This window comes from Strongylocentrotus purpuratus, unplaced genomic scaffold (assembly GCF_000002235.5).
Source record: "Strongylocentrotus purpuratus isolate Spur 01 unplaced genomic scaffold, Spur_5.0 spur5_scaffold_11, whole genome shotgun sequence".
NCBI lineage: Eukaryota > Metazoa > Echinodermata > Echinoidea > Camarodonta > Strongylocentrotidae > Strongylocentrotus > Strongylocentrotus purpuratus.
The window spans coordinates 24,470,901-24,487,258 of record NW_022145596.1 but is presented as its reverse complement, the minus strand read 5'-3'; the positions used below and the strand labels follow the sequence as shown (position 1 = coordinate 24,487,258).

At 36.9% G+C, this 16,358-nt stretch overlaps 1 protein-coding gene and 1 long non-coding RNA gene across 2 annotated transcripts; both read right to left on the bottom strand.

Moving 5' to 3' along the window:
- Window positions 1-1,647: 1,647 nt before the first annotated feature.
- Window positions 1,648-8,334, bottom strand: LOC105446946. The gene is made up of 3 exons (XR_973917.2): window positions 8,064-8,334; window positions 3,932-4,094; window positions 1,648-1,972 (listed from the first exon to the last, which is right to left on the bottom strand). It is a non-coding gene; the product is annotated as an uncharacterized LOC105446946 (long non-coding RNA).
- An 830-nt stretch (window positions 8,335-9,164) lies between these two features.
- LOC100892795 (carbohydrate sulfotransferase 15-like) lies at window positions 9,165-15,593 on the bottom strand. Its single transcript, XM_030981340.1, has 4 exons — window positions 15,424-15,593; window positions 12,595-12,834; window positions 10,969-11,112; window positions 9,165-9,313 (listed from the first exon to the last, which is right to left on the bottom strand). Exons 1-3 carry the CDS (start codon window positions 15,577-15,579, stop codon window positions 11,107-11,109), a joined length of 402 nt encoding a protein of 133 aa, XP_030837200.1. The 5' UTR covers window positions 15,580-15,593; the 3' UTR covers window positions 9,165-9,313; window positions 10,969-11,106.
- Between the last annotated feature and the right edge of the window lie 765 nt (window positions 15,594-16,358).

Genomic DNA, 16,358 nt, shown 5'->3' with positions numbered 1-16,358 from the left:
TTCCTAAATCTAAATCAATATGTTTTCAGAAAACGACATTCAACTGACCAAGCGTTAGTACAATTATATGATAAAATAACGAACGCTATGGCCAATAAAGACCATGTAATAGGAGTATTCATGGATTTATCGAAAGCCTTTGATACACTGGACCACAAAATTTTACTGAAAAAACTTTACTGTTATGGAATTCGTGGAGTTGCACTGTCATGGTTTGAGAGCTATTTATCTAACAGAAAACAATATGTATAATGATATTTTGTCTAGTTTCCTGCCTAGCAAATGTGGAGTTCCTCAACGATCAATTTTAGGCCCTTTGCTTTTTCCATTATATATTAATGATTTAACCAATAAAACACCTTTTTTATCATTTGTCCTATTTGCTGATGACACGATTATCTGCTGTTCACATCCTAATTTAAACACTTTAGCAAATAGACTGAATAATGAGTTACCAAAATTATCTATATGGTTTCAATGCAATAAGTTATCCCTTAACATAAATAAAACAAATTTCATGTATTTCAAGCACGCTAATTCTCATGTCATTGACTTTCCTTACAACATAATTATTGATAATGTCCCTCTCGAAAGAAAGAGAACAACGACATTTTGGGGTGTCATTATCGATGAAAATCTAAACTGGAATGAACATATACGTCATATCACTATTTCTAGGAACGTTGGTTTATTATGTAAAATGAAGAAACTAATCCCATGTTATACGCTTGTTATTTATAATTCATTGATATTACCGTATATAACATATTGCAATTTATTATGGGCTACCAGCGCCAAAACCATAATCAACTCTATTTATATATTGCACTATACTGGTTCACCATATTTATCTCGCACAAGTCCAATATTTTACAAACTGAAAACCCTAACAGTATTCGACATAAATTCCCTCTTTCATTTCAAAACTTTTACACTATGAATAAAGCTATTCACTCTTACCCTACCCGTAATTCCTTAAATTTTCATCTAGTAAACCCGAAATTACTTATTGCCCACAGATCCATATGACACCATGGTCCTGACCTATGGAACTCTCTCCCATAATCTATTAAATCATGTTGCTCCCTCTACTCATTTAAGGCAAAGGTTAAAACGATGTTATTATCAGAATACCCAATGTAGAATTTCTGTGTCAACTCTTCATTCTTTAACATGTCATGTCTTCATCATCATCATCATCATCATCATCATCATCATCTGCATCACCATCATCGAAATTTGTAATTTCAATTACCTATAAACTTTATTTTACACAACAAATGAATCGGCAAAATCAAGAATGTGAATTATTTTACAAAATGAAGACTTTCCTGGCTCAGGCTATAAAAACAGATCCTAAAACATGAAACAAATGATCGAGATTGTGACCGTCGTTAACTGTACATGAAAATGGATTATCCAGAATAACTAGATGATGTAATCAGGGTACAGCATCTTGAGGAAAAATGTCTATAAGACTTTTAAAAAAAATTGTTTCCATCACTTTTAATATAATATAATAGATGAAATAAGACACAGGGGCCCGTTTCACAAAGCCTTTTTGCAATGACAAATGACAAATATCAGTGACAAATTTGCTGATAGCCAATCAGAAGCAAGAATTTCAGTAGCTTAAAAACAGTCATTTGTCACTGATGACAAGTTTTGTGAAACGCCCCCTGGTTGTGTTAGGTTACTTATCACGGTTTGATATTTGTTTGTTCTCTGCAGGGATTTTATTTTGTAGTTTCCTGTATTTTTGTTATATGGCAGAGGGGGGGGGGGGGGGGTGGTTAATTTGAAGGATAAAGGAATTTGTCATCATTCATTAAAAGCGCCATTTCCTTGTTGTAAGGCCGATAGAAATCGTCCAAAATCTTCTTCGTTTGAGGCGAAAGTATACGCTTTCTTCTATTAACGTTTTCTCGAGTTTTATGGATGATTCTGTTCTCTTCTTCCTCGCTGAGTTTTCCTGTAAATATACAAAACATAACAAACATAATTACATAGGCTGAAAATATTTTAATGTATGTAAATAAACCTCTAAGAAAAGTCTGGAGACTCAAGTTGGATCAGTTATAGGTGCCTTTGGTTAGTTTATAAGGCTCGGTATTGTTTTTGTTTTTATGTATTGCTTTAAATTGGGATAAGTATTCGGTTATTTCCTTTTGGTTTTGATTCTATATTTATTTGTAGGTACTAAAATGTAACGGGACGACGAGATGGGTTAAAGGTAATACAAAGTTTTGGGAAATTTTGAAAATTGGGTGGATAGTGAATCTTTACATTTTTTATATATTTGGATGCCCCTGTGGATGTATTATAAGTACTAACAAAATTAGCCCCTAAATCACTGCTGTTTTCGAGAAAAATTGAATATAAAAATTTACCGGTGCTCCCGGTAAATGTTGATAAATTTCAAATAGCGACTATGACCGTACAATGGTAGCTGCGACCATGAAAATCTCAGAATATGTAGTTGTGATATATAATTTCCAAACGGGAATAGCTAATCGGTCGATTTTAGTCAAGAAACATTGTTTCATAGCTAAATTTATATCTTGACCTTGAGAGGGAGCTATACAACATAAATAGTATATTATTCATAATTTCATAACTTTAGACTCGATTTCAACCGCGACAACGATCAATGAATATTGTAGGAACGCATATGCTTCCAATGTGTTAATTTGAACCAAATTCATGACCCCATACCAAAACTTTGTAATACCTTTAACACAAATTATTAGTAATTGTGTTCCCCCACCGCAAATCAGTTAGTTTGGGAGGGAGGAGGGGTTAGGAGGGGAGAGGAGGGTAGGATAGGAAGGGGAATAGGGGAGGGAGGCTAGATTTCTCGGGCAGGGTACACGGAGAGGGGGGGGGGCAGGAACAACATTTTTATCTTCATCTTCATTCAACGTTATGACTTGTAATATAACCAATGACTTTATATGTAACATAATGTCTTCTTTTTTCCGAATATGTTCAATTTGGTTCGTTGAAGGAACAAATTAAATACTTTCTAAAAACAAACAAAACAAAAACAAACAAAAAAGCATTATTATGAAAAAGTGTGTTAAAAAAAATATATATATACCATATTTGATATGATTTTGCAGCCATGGAGTGAGCAGTATATCAGAATGTTTAAGGGGTATGGCCGGTCATAGGTGAAAATTTGTAAAGTAAGCATTTGTATCATTATGTAGAGCACTCTTCTATCTTTGAAATATGAGAGTGCGATATTTGGAAATGACAGTGGGGAAATTATTCCGAAATGTTTATCCATGATTGCCAAATTTTAAAGAATCTGAAATTGAAATTCATGCACTATGGTGACATGTCAGGCGAGATTCCCTACTGTTTGGTCATCTAAAGCATCATGCCAAGGTTAAGAACTGTTTAAAGAATAAAAATAGGAAAATGGAAAGATCGACGTTTTTAAGATATCAGGCATAGAACAGGAAAGTTTTGGATATTTAAAATATGGGATCATTAAATCTGTCACATCTCAAATTGACACTTTAATCCGTGGTTCGTGACACATTCACGATCATCTCTCTAGCGTGTACTTAATAATCTTTAATTTCCATTTTACTTCTCAGCGCCTTCTCTTTTGGGGAAAAGGGGATTATGCTTTAATAGTCTGTGGTTCTACGATAACAAACTGCTAATTCAAAGATAGGACGATATTTTGATTCATATTTTGATTCATATTGCTTTCTACCCCACTCCTAAAGGGCCAGTATATCTATATACGTATATACAATGTTTCATAATAAATAATTCAAACAGTTTTCTTTACAGTCTTTGTTGAGTTGTTATCCAATACGTCCCCCAAAACAAAGCATCAAGGGACCAAAAAATCGACACAATTCTTAATAGTCCTAAATTATAGAATCAACCCATGAAAAGTTTTTGGACTTACTCAAGTCAAGGAATTTGATCAGTTGCCTGTAAACACGAAGAGGATCTGCTTGCCAATCCTCTAATCGGATGACGAGTACGCCATCACGTGAGAAAGCGTTCATCCAATCACGAGCGTACACATAATAGAGTCCCGCTTGGAGTTCGGGTATCAGCTTATACGGCTGAAAAATAGGATATAGCAAATTTTGTTTGTAAGATCCAGGAGGCAATGATGAACATTAAATTGTTTTTCCGATGCCCACTTTTGTGCAGAAGCCGGATGGAAAAAACGATAATGATACCCAAATCGATGCGCTAGTGCCCTTTGGTAAGGCATTAATCCTCATCACCAGGTCCCTCGGTGAGAACCTAAAGCCGTTGGCCGTCTGGTTGCTTATTTACAAGCATTTATGCTTTCTTAGCAGTCAGGTAAAGTAAGCATCATCATCTTATCATCATCACCATCATCATACCAGGGCCATGTCGTTTTCAAGGCTCGTTAAGCTATTTCGGCGTTTTCTTTTATGATTGATGACGGAAAGTGCAATACGATTCACATTTATATATCTTATAGCACAGAGCTCAGTGAATACGCGCAAGTGCTTTGTTTCGCGCAGTTGCCATTCATTTATATTTTCTTAAAACAAACCTTAAAGGGATAGTTGAGTTCTGTTGCAGAGGGCGCTACACAAAATATTTTTTTTGTGAGATAATGAAAAACTGAGTGTCAAATTTGAAAGAACATAATATTTAAATGACAAAATCATCTTTGTTTGATCAAAATCGGTTCAGAGACGGCTGAAATATAACGATTTCTAATCCTTGTGTACCACCACAAATATTAGATATTTAGAAAAATTTGAAAAAACCGTTGAAAAAAACGAAATAACGCCTTTTACGTCGTATTTTGCCAATGCCGATGTTGGCTTTTTTCGTTTACCCACAATTAGCCGGCTCACTTATTGTTATTTTTAATTAAATAATTAATTAACGGTCGCCGTGTTTTTTGGAAAGTGGAGCTGAATTGGTATGATCGTATTGGCTAAATTTCAGACATGTTGGGGTCTAAAATTACCTTCATAGCAATTTTAGGTTCTAAGAGGGCACTATAAATGTCATAGATAAGAATAGGAGCAATAACCATGCACTTTGAAGGCATTTGCGGTCTGAAAACAGAACTCAACTATCCCTTTAACACGATCGCAACTACGTTCCGTACCTTCGATTACATTTAACATCACAACTGCACATAAGTTCTATGTTAAAACCAGCAGTGGAGTTATTGCAAAAAGGGATACGGGTTTCAGATATCTTCTATGGGTGAGTGATCGATTTGTGTTCGAAACAGCACCCCTTGTAATTAGACAGCCCCCTAGGGCGTTATTTTTTCTGCGGCACAGATTGGGGTTAGGTGCGTGTTGAGCCTATTGGAAAGTAAAGGGTTAGGGTTAAATCAAGACCTCTTTTTTTTTTTAAAGCCCCAATCTGTGCCGCAGAAAAATATGACGCCCCCGGGGGATACTTAGATTTGGTTTGGACGGGGTGTGCTGCTCAATCCTCGAAACCCCTACCCGTTATTAGGGGGCATTTGGGGGCATTTTTCTCGAAGTAATACAAATTTTTCAAAATATTTGGTGCTTTGGGGGTATTTGCCCCGCAAACACCCACAAATATTGCAATTTTTGGAAATTTTGAAAAGACGGACCCACTTTTTTTAATTGTATTTTTGTTAAAAGTGGGACCCATGTTTAGGGATTTTTTTGTGAAAAAGTGACCCATTAGAGCGGCACACCCCCGTATGTCCTAATATGTGAGTACCCCCTCCCCGGGAGACAGCCATCTGAATTAATGTAAATAAGTTATAACCAATGTTAACAGGAGAAGATTGTAGGTCTAATGGAAGCCCATTCTTTGCTTTCAAAGTCGACTCTTTGCTACGATGACTAAATGTGCATTTAAAACACAAATGGTGCGTCAGATCATGCACATAACAAAACAAAAAAACGAAATTAAAGCAAGTTGTTAGAGTAAAAACAGAATGTTGGCATCCACAAAGGAGGAGCACCAAAAAAACAAAAAAACAAAAAAATCGACCGTGTTTTATATCCCCACCAAACACCCATTCATGTTGTACCAGACGGGCAAACAAAGGAAAATTAGCACACCAAAGGTTAGCGTACGGCTTAAAAGACATTTGATTACAAGACATTTCAGTGGAACGGGCCTACGTAAAACCTTCGCTGTACGCGGATTATTGTGTCAAGAAATTGTATGCATATTTTAATTTAAGGTTTTCCTATATAGGTGCCACTTTTTTCTCCACAAGTCATTTATGATTAACCGTAAGAAGGTAATATATATATATGTGGGTAAAACTAACTTGTTGCAATGCTACTGTTCGTATGTTAAGTATAATTATGTTCAAGGGAACCCTTACTTCGTTGCTAACCTTTTGTTTATATGTTCTTTGATATTCAGTTATTATATATATTTGGAAAAATGCAGAAATAGAATCAAATCAAAAATCAACTGACAAGACCTTTTGGAAGCCTATTCATAAATTCTCTCCAGTTATGCATAGCTTTTAAAAATACCACTTGTTTGTTAAATTATGTTTGACGAACACGGTGCGAGGAGGGGTCTTGAAACGGACGTCCCTTTTCATATTGAGAGAGAAAGAGGATATTGTTATTTGTTAAAGGCAGGCTATCGCGGCCCTTTTCTTTTAGGGCAAGCAAGTTGCAGAGGTCCTAAAATCATTTTAGCTAAGATAAGATAAGACAAGATTATATAAGATAAGATATTTATTCGTCTTTATTGCAAATGTCATATAGAGCATAACATTAGATCATTACACATTTGTAATGCAAAGAAAAATATGGCAATGATAAAAACAAAGTGAACTAAAAGAAAGAAGAGGAGACCCTGGTAAAAGCAGAGCTTGTAAGTTTTAGGGTCCTCTCTGAACCAAATAATTGGTTGGTACACAAATAAGCAACTATAGATAAACATAATGGGAGTAAATATTTGTGACTACTTAGAATACATTAAGAAAAAGGTGGTATAAGAAACAAGAAACGCACACAAATCGGGAGACTCGACTAACAAGACGGGAGAAAAGATATAAATATGAGAAATGATAAAAAAAATTAAAAAAATACAGCAAACCGACAATAGGCACAGCACACAACGGGCACAAGACAACAGGGGGAGGGAATAAAATGCTGACAATCTAAACATATTCAGTTAGACACATAATATTAAGAAGAAGAAAGGTTACATCTATAGTAATACAAAATAACTACAAAAATGAACTACTCTATGAGTCACAGTAGTTAGCGAAATATAAACCTTAAGTGCAAACTTAAATGCAGAGAGCCAGAGAGACTAACATATTGCTGATAAACGCTAGAGCCAAGAGAGTTCCGGAACCTAGGTCCAGTACAAACCAAAATATTTTTAAGGTAATGCACAGTTTTGGTAAATTTTGAAAAATGGATGGATAGTAATTATTTACTGTATGTATTATAAGCACTAGAAAATTTAACCCCTACAACACTTCTGCTTTCGAGATATTGAATAATAAAAAATGTACCGGTTCTCCCGGTAAATTTCAAATATTTCAAAAGCGCCTAAGGCCATTCCATGGTAGCCGGAACCTTGAAACTTCACAATATGCAGTTCTGATATATAATTTCCAAACGGGAATAGCAAATCGGTCGATTGTAGTAAAGAAACAATTTTTTCAAGCAAAAGTAATATCAGACTTTAGAGGGCGCTATACAACATAAAGAGTTTATTATTTACAATTTCATCACTTCATAGACTCGATTTCAACCGCGACAACGATCATCGAATATTATAAAATCGCATTTTGCTTCCAATATGTTCATTTGAACTAAATTCATGACCCTATACCAAAACTTTGTATTACCTTTAAAAGTAAACTTTGTCCTTACTTGGGGTAAGTGAAACGCAGAGGCATTTCGTGGAGCATGGTCATGAGCTTGACTATTTTTCCTAAAAATGCCGACAAGAGACTGTGGTAGGACAACAGAGTTTAAGTCGTACATTAGAAAAGCCAGTTGAGAGGGAAATGATCCCATGGAAAAGGGGAAGCAGTCAGGATCCCCCAAAGCTGTTATACTTACGCAATCTGATGCATATGCACAGTACCGGATGTTATGTTTCTTCACACAGTCCTGCAAACATCTGATAGTTTTGTCGACGAAATTGTGGAATGTTCTATTGTTTTTTGGGTGTCTTGGGTGGCTGAACCAATACCATGAGTTCGCCCTGAAAATGAATTAAAGAACAAACAAGAATAGCAAGTCAATAATAATAAGAATATTACCACCATGAAGTTATATGATCCTAATCAGACTTTTAGAGGAAATCAACCCCGATTTTAATATACATTAACACGAAATTTTTGTAGGAGTGTCATTTCTTATAAAATGCTAAAAGACTACGATACAAACATATATGGAGGGGCCAGGCGCGGATCCAGGGGGGGGGGGCGAGCGGGCCGTGATTAAATGCCTAAAACCCCTAAGCTTCCGGGGGCTGTGCCCCCTGGATTCCACCTAGGGCCCTAAAGGGGGCCTTAGATGCTCATCTGACGGTAATTTAATGCCTAAAACACCTGATTTCTGAGGGCTCCGCCCCCTGGACCCCACGCCAAATAGTGTCCTGCCAGTGTCACAAATAAGGTTTCAAAATATCCTCATCTGACCGTAATCAAATGCGTTATACCCCAGAACTTTCGGGGCTCTGCCCCCTGGACCCCGCCTAGGGCCCTTAGGTGGACCCCTGGATGGTAATCTGACGGTAATTTAATACGTAAAACCCCTAAGCTTCTGGGGGCTCCGCCCGCTGGACCTCACACCAATGAGTGTCCTGCCAGTGTCACAAATAAGGTATCAAAATATCCTCATCTGACCGTAATTAAATGCGTTATACCCCAGAACTTTCGGGGCTCTGTCCCCTGGACCCCGCCTAGGGCCCTAAGGTGGACCAATAGATGCTAATCTGACCGTAATAAAATGCCTTAAACCCCTGAGCATCCGGGGGCTCCGCCCTCTCGACCCACCCAGGACCCTAAGGCGGGCCCCTGAATGCTTATCTGACTGTTTTTGTTGCCTTAAACCCCTCAGCTTCCGAGGGCGGACAGGGTATCAAAATATGTTCAACTGACCGCAGGGCTTCAAGTGTTCGGTGTAAAATTCTGAATTGGAAATAACTTGCCTTTCTGTCGGATCCCTAACCATGAGGATAATCTTGGCATTGGGTTGTACAGCTCGGATGAGATCGGCGTTGGTAAACATGGGCTCGGAAGCGTTCGGGTAAGTCTTCGTCCAATCCCGACCGATAGCGTAGGCTGTTGAGATCGACGCATCACCTGAATATTGATAAGAACCAAAAATAGGGGGGAACGTGAAACAAACAACAGAGCGTCGATCGTTTCACGAAACCGTCATACAGCCTTTTCACACACAGCTAAAATTCATCGTATCTAGAGCTGATTAGTTTAAAGCTGTTTAACTCAACAGTTTTAAACAGCTTTAAAGAAAATTTTCCCCGTGTGAACGTCGTTTGAAGTCGCGATTCATACGCCGTTCAGCCTTTTTACACTCGAGTTAAACAGCTTTACACTAATCAGCTCTAGATACGATGAATTTTAGCTGTGTGTGAAAAGGTTGGTTCAAAGCAGGCTGCAGATTCGAAGTCCGTATCTAGAGAGCTTGACATTTGATGTGTGAACGTGTTTAACCCTGGATGGAGCGTGCGCTTTGTTTGATATGACCTGGGGGGCGTTTCATGAAACAATTAGTCGGTGGTTTTCACCGACTAATATCATGTTCACCGACAATTTAGTCAGCGCTGACTAAATTCGACCAATCAGAGGCCTGGAAAATAGTCGGTGACAAAAAAATTGTCTGTGAACATGATATTAGTCGGTGAAAACCACCGACTAACTGTTTCATGAAACGCCCCCCCCCCCAGACCTTCAATGCGCAATGGCACTACTGTGCATTTTAAGAGCAGCTAATCACGAAACGATCGCATCGAAATTTCTGTGTGTGAATGATGTCGTATGTAAAGCTGATTCGTTTAAAGCTCTTTAAACTAATTGAATTTTACTCGTGTGTGAAAAGGCTGCAAATCATGCACAAGGCTACGGTTATGTGCCATTGGCACACATAACATACGCACACACACACACACACCCACACACACACACCCACACACACATATATTTAGAGTTCCGACGAGATGCAGTGTTAAAATATTTAGTAAAATTTGTATTCTGCATGAATTATTTCTAAGTTCAGAAGTCGACTTAGGTGTGTATTTCCAATGTTACATGTTTATAAATATATATATATGTAGTAAAATATAGAGTTCACAACATTACAAATAGGATACGCATAAAAGGAGCATGGTTTCAAAAACTTCGCAAGCGCTTTCAATTTACCTGATGAAAATAAATAGAAAGCGCTTGTGAAGTTAGAACCAATTTTTACTACATATATATATGCAGCAATGGAAATACACACCCGAATCGACTTCTGAACTCAGAAAGAATAAATGCGGAATAGAACGTAGTTTGTACACTTGAATTTAGAGTCGGCTTCTGTCATTGTCAGTGCCATTCATCTCACACAAACTGTTTTATCATTAGTATTACTATTACCAACCAATGTTATTAATACAATTGTCAGATATAAATAACCATTATTGAACCTTTAATTTAATGTTTGAATCAATACTGTTGCTCGTGATGATTTAACGATCACAGGGAGGATTTGTGGTTTTTAGAACAGCCACCGTTATGACTAATCTTAGTCAAAGGCTGAAACAAAAGAGCTTTGAAACATAATGTATTGGTCGGTATAATTCACAAACCAATATTCCCACTCCATCCTTCTTTCTCTCATTGGCTGTATAACAAAACAACGATAGTAGTAGCAGTGATTACTATATAATTGTGCATATGATGTATTTTGTGCATGTAAAAATGATTCAAATAAAAAAAGGAATAATATCACCTACCGAAAACCTTCGGATGGTAAGTTATCCCTTGTCTCGTAGCTGTATTGTTGATAAGGATCGGAATTCCAGTAGACTTGTATAGATTTAGATAGAATTCTAGAGAGCTGTCATCAACACCTCCTGTTATATTACGCAAATTCAACACTGCAACAAAAACAAAAAAAAATTTACACCCTGTATCAATGAGCAAGTCCAAGGTATACAAACTAAGACGAACCTGGTGACCACCAATGGTTTAATATCTGTACTATAGCTTGGTTTAGACTGAATATAAAGTTACACAAATAGGGTATTTGTCAGCGCACAACCTACGTTCCACTAAACCGAGAGTAACACGAGACTGATAAAACAAGTTATTCAAAATAAAATCCCGATTATGAGAAAGTTCCGAAGATTCGTTACGCTGACGGGGAGGAGTAGCTCTATATGTTTCACAGAGATTTTATTTTGTTGCAACATCTGATTTGAATTGTATGGATGGGTTTATTCAGTTTTTGTTCATTGAAGTAAACATGCAGCAAAGTAGGAAGATAATGTGGGCGTTAAAAACAGACCCCCTCAATCCCATCAAAAAGATTTGTTGACAGCCCTCTAAAATATAATATCAAGTCTCGCTGTGGCAATACACAATGCTTCATTATGGGAGACCTTCAAATAAATCTCCTTGATTGTCACCTAAATAAATTCCCGCAAGGTTCTTAGAAGTCTTTCTGATATGTCTCGCACATAAAGCGTCCAACATAAATTACTGAACGGTCTGCAACACTTATCGACAACATCTTCACAAAAATAATTACAATTTAATTAGATAAATCCTACATCATGGATACAACATAAATCAATGAAACAACATGGTCCAGATCTATTGAAGCACTACCAGACTCAATTGAATCACGTAAAACCCAAATTTAAATTAAATTCTACGAAGAAAGCATTACTATATCAGAGTACATTGTTTGATCTTTTCCCCAGTGCTAAATTAATATGTAATATTATTTCCAGATGTCTATCAAAGATCCATCACTATATTTTATAACTTCCGTATACTTATATAAGACATATTTACATGAGCATATTTCCATTTTAATTTTCATCATCAGCATGATCATCAATACTCTTACCATTACAATTTTTTTTCTTCATCATACCCCCCCCCTCCCTCCCCATCCTGGTCTATCACGTTATCAAGCAATCACTTATTGTTCTGCAGATTCTTTAATGAATAATTCTTGGTATTATGTTATCATTTGCATTTGTATTCAATCTCACTATGTTTTATCATTATATTGCATATATATTCGAAACAAATTGTTATATTTTTTATAAGTTGTATTGTTAAAATGTAATTTGATTTGTATGTTGCAGAAGAAAATAAATCCATTTTGATTCAATTCAATATGAATTTTATGACATAACATTTAGCATGAATATGTACGTAGGAAAAGACATATAAATCAATGAAATCAATGAAACAAATCAAATCATATTCAAATAATGCGCATATTCAATGGGACAGTGACAAAATTGTGACGTGAATTTCAATAGTGCTACAGAGAGAGAGAGAAAAATAAATGGTGAGAAATAAATTGCTGATATCAGTAATTAATCAATAAAGAGTAGTCTTACCTTCTTGCACGTGACAGGGTGTTCCTGTGAAGCCAAGGCGACGAGGCCCCACCAGTGGGGCTCTTTGGGAACGTCAACGCAATCGGGATGGTCAACGATCTTCGTCCAGATGTCGGTCGTCCCGCATTTGTACATACCAATCACGTAGAAATACGGAAGACAGTTGAGTTCCGCGCCGTCCCGCACCCAACATGGATTCTTGAAGTTGTCAAGAAAGTGCTGAGGAACTTTCTCAAAAATCTGTTTTGATATCAAATAGTATTCATGTTAAGACAATACTTGTATCTTTGACATTGGAGGCGGGAGACAGTGGGGGGGGGGGGGGGGGTGATGGCAGGGTATAGCCACAACCTATCCCCTCGAAACTTTGAAGTTACCATGCCAGCACACGACACCTTCTTTAAGATCCATTGCAAGATCTATTTACTCCTATTCATCTGCATGTCTTCAATCGGATGAACCGATGAGGGAGTTTTTCCTGCTAAAAAGGAAAAACACTCCCGAGTCATACATTGTGAAAAAATAAATAATACGTTAGTCATTTCGTGTGTTGAAACAAATGAGAGAGTTGATCGGCACTATGTCAACGTGACATTACCAATCCAACCAATTTAAAAAGCCTATAGGTCTACTGGTGACAACCTCAAAACGTCATGATATTCAAAGCACTACTAATGGCATTCGAAAAATCGAGTGTCTTGCAAACTAAAAAAGGTGGTGAACCAAATTTCCAGAGTTCGGATGAAGTAAGTGTGATTGAAGTGGCACCTTTTCCAAAAGCATTTCGCGTGGCAAGAACGCAAGGAAAAGCTAAACTGTACACTCAAAGATATTGACTTCAACACCAGTACAGAAGGGTCTGCTTGAGAAAAAAAATGCCAGAGCAAAAAGGGAACTCAACATAAAAATGGGAGAAAAAAACGGTCGGGAACACCGCAAAAGAAAAAAGCTATCAAAATGAAAGCGAAGAAGTTGAAGTTAAAGAATAGTCAGGAAGCAATTGGGTGTCGACATGCAACAACGATAAAAAAGGAGTATTTTCTAATATTCTGCGACAAGAAAAACGTTGAACCCTAAGATGAGGACTGGCTTATTGAGTTTCAGAATTTGGCCCATGAAGGGTGCATAGACAACACAGGACTGATACCAATTTAAACGGAATTAAGATTTATTAACATCGCAATTTCAGATAAAAAAAACATGATTTAAAAAAAAAGAAGAGATGTTTCTTGTCATAACTTTCAAGGAATCTGCCAATGTACAAGGACATTATCTTGTGAAAAACAGAGGCTGATATCTCATTTCAGTGAAAAGTTATAGCAACCAAATTGACTTCCACAATAAGTATAATATACATATACTGTACGTGCATTAATACATTGAGGACGTCTTTGGTAGGTTTAATTCGCGATTTAAAGATTACTGTTCAAGGTACTATATACCATTTGCAGGCCCCAAAAATGAAAAGGTTAAACTCCAACGGCATTTGAAAGATATTACTTATTTAGAACTTCCCTTAAAAAAAAAAGGGGGGGCTTGAAAATGTCTTTAAGTTCGAAAATAACGACTATTAGTTGTCGAATCGATGATTTTCAGACCATTGTACCGAATGGTCGTACGTTTTATGCTGCGCAAAGATTCAATAAGTTTAATTTTGGCCATTACAAGAAGTGGGTTATTGATGTAGACAAATGCTCATATATCCTTTACAGCTCATGTTATGGATGTTATTACTAAAGAAGAAGAAAAAAGCCAGTCACTTACTCAATAGTGTCTGACAGTGAAGTCTAGTAAGTAAACGGGTTTCCTTGCATAATTTGAATATTTAATAGGACACTGCTAACTTTGAATTTCACAGATAGGACATACATAACATATTCATAATTCCTGCAAAGTTTTACAGAATTCGATGTTGGCTGCAAAAGGGACATAGTATCTTTAAGTAAAACCTCCAATCGCCATGGGTTCGGTGTCAAAAGTTGATATCAATTCCATTTATGTAATGTGTAAAATATGTTTACATTTTGAGCCGAAAATGTTTTGTTTTTTTGTCGGTGGAAATTTCCCCCCTAATTTCGGCCCGTATCTCCATATATTATCAGCAGTAGGAACATTATTATTGAACAGGACAGTCAAATGGACTACCTCTAAAACATTTACACGTCTGATTCCTGCTCTGCTCTGCTCTGCTCTGTACGCCAACTTGATATTAGAGTGGACTCTCCCTAAAGTGGAACAGTCGGAGTTAGTACAAAGCTTAAATAACCAAAAATATTCGTCTAGCAACGTCAATGACCTTCATTCAGCCACTCGACAACGAATAACTAGCTAATAAACGATCGATGTAGCTTTCCCCTCTACTGCTTTAAAACTCTGGAACATTCTCCCTCCTCAATCGAAATTATCACCAACAGTAGAACAATTCAAAAAGAGTTTGAAGACATATCTATTTTAAAACCATACCTATTCGTTGAATTCACACTGCATCCAGTAGAGAAGTGGGAAAATGCAACCATTATTATATAGTTTCAACACAGAGAGCTATCACTTTTGCACTTTCGAAAAGCCACTCTAGAATTAATCAAGGTGCTCCATGAACAGCTTGTGTTTCCCCTTTGAACACTTTCCACTTTTTTGTTTGTGTGCGCTCAATTTAGATACTAATTTGGTATAAAATTCACTCTATTGACATGTACCTTATTCCACTGACATGACCTACATCGACAATAGAACAACAACAAATAAATTACTCTCGAATGGCCAACACGACGTTTTCGAATCGATGTGGTGTGGCGAGTATAAATCATTAAAACTACTGTGCAAACTCACCTCGGGCGCCCATTTGACAAGCTCTTTTGTGGCACCAGGCATCTTCGGCCATTTACAGGCGACGCCCTGACATTTTCCCTCATCATCATAAGAGAAAAGTCTCGAGTAGTTGTAGGGTTGTGCTTGTCGATACCGAACGTTGTAAATCAGCTCCATTTTTCGTGGGGTTGTTGACTAGTTGTTAAAGAAAATCACAAATATGGCAAATAACAAATCACTAGAAACTGGTAAGCTAACAGATGGCCACCTTACTGGTTTTTAGGTCAACTACATATCGGGTGATTTATAAAACTACAAATAAAACCACCTCCATCTAGGATATATATGTACGAGAGATTCGCCAGGAAAATAACGATGTTTTAACGACGTAACATGATGAACCAATCCTGCCCAAGCAGACGACATCCCGTAAAGAATGAACATGGTTGAAATGCTTTTTTTCTCAAATTATAATGAGTTCAGTGTATATAAATGTGATAATAATAACGATAATAATAATGAACGTTTTTTGTATAGCGCATATCACTAACACAAAGAAAGTCCCTTTGCGCTTAGAAAAGAAGAAAATAGAGATAGGGCAGAATAGAAATGGACATTTATGCCTGATACATGAAAATAATTATGGTGGTATTTTACACCATTTAAAAAGGGATATAAAACCGCTTCTGATAACTTAATTCTTTTGTTTGTAAATACACAGGATAGGGGTAACTGAAAAATTAAAGAAACCACACTTTCAAATTACCCCCCCCCCCCCCCTCCCCGGAATGATAGCATGGACGGCATTTGTTTCCTTATGAAACGCCGAAAATACAATGAAGTCTTATTTATTTACAAGCGACGGATTCCTTTATCTTTTTATCGCTGCATTTTTCATCAAAATAATAACATGCACGGGGTTTAGAATGAGGCAATAGATTAAACATTTAGCCTGA

Coding starts and splice junctions, on each gene's coding strand:
- LOC100892795 (XM_030981340.1), bottom strand. CDS start 15,579: ATGGAGCTGATTTACAACGTTCGGTATCGACAAGCACAACCCTACAAC. Junction 12,835..15,423: donor TTGTCAAATGGGCGCCCGAG/GTGAGTTTGCAC, acceptor ATATCAAAACAG/ATTTTTGAGAAAGTTCCTCA.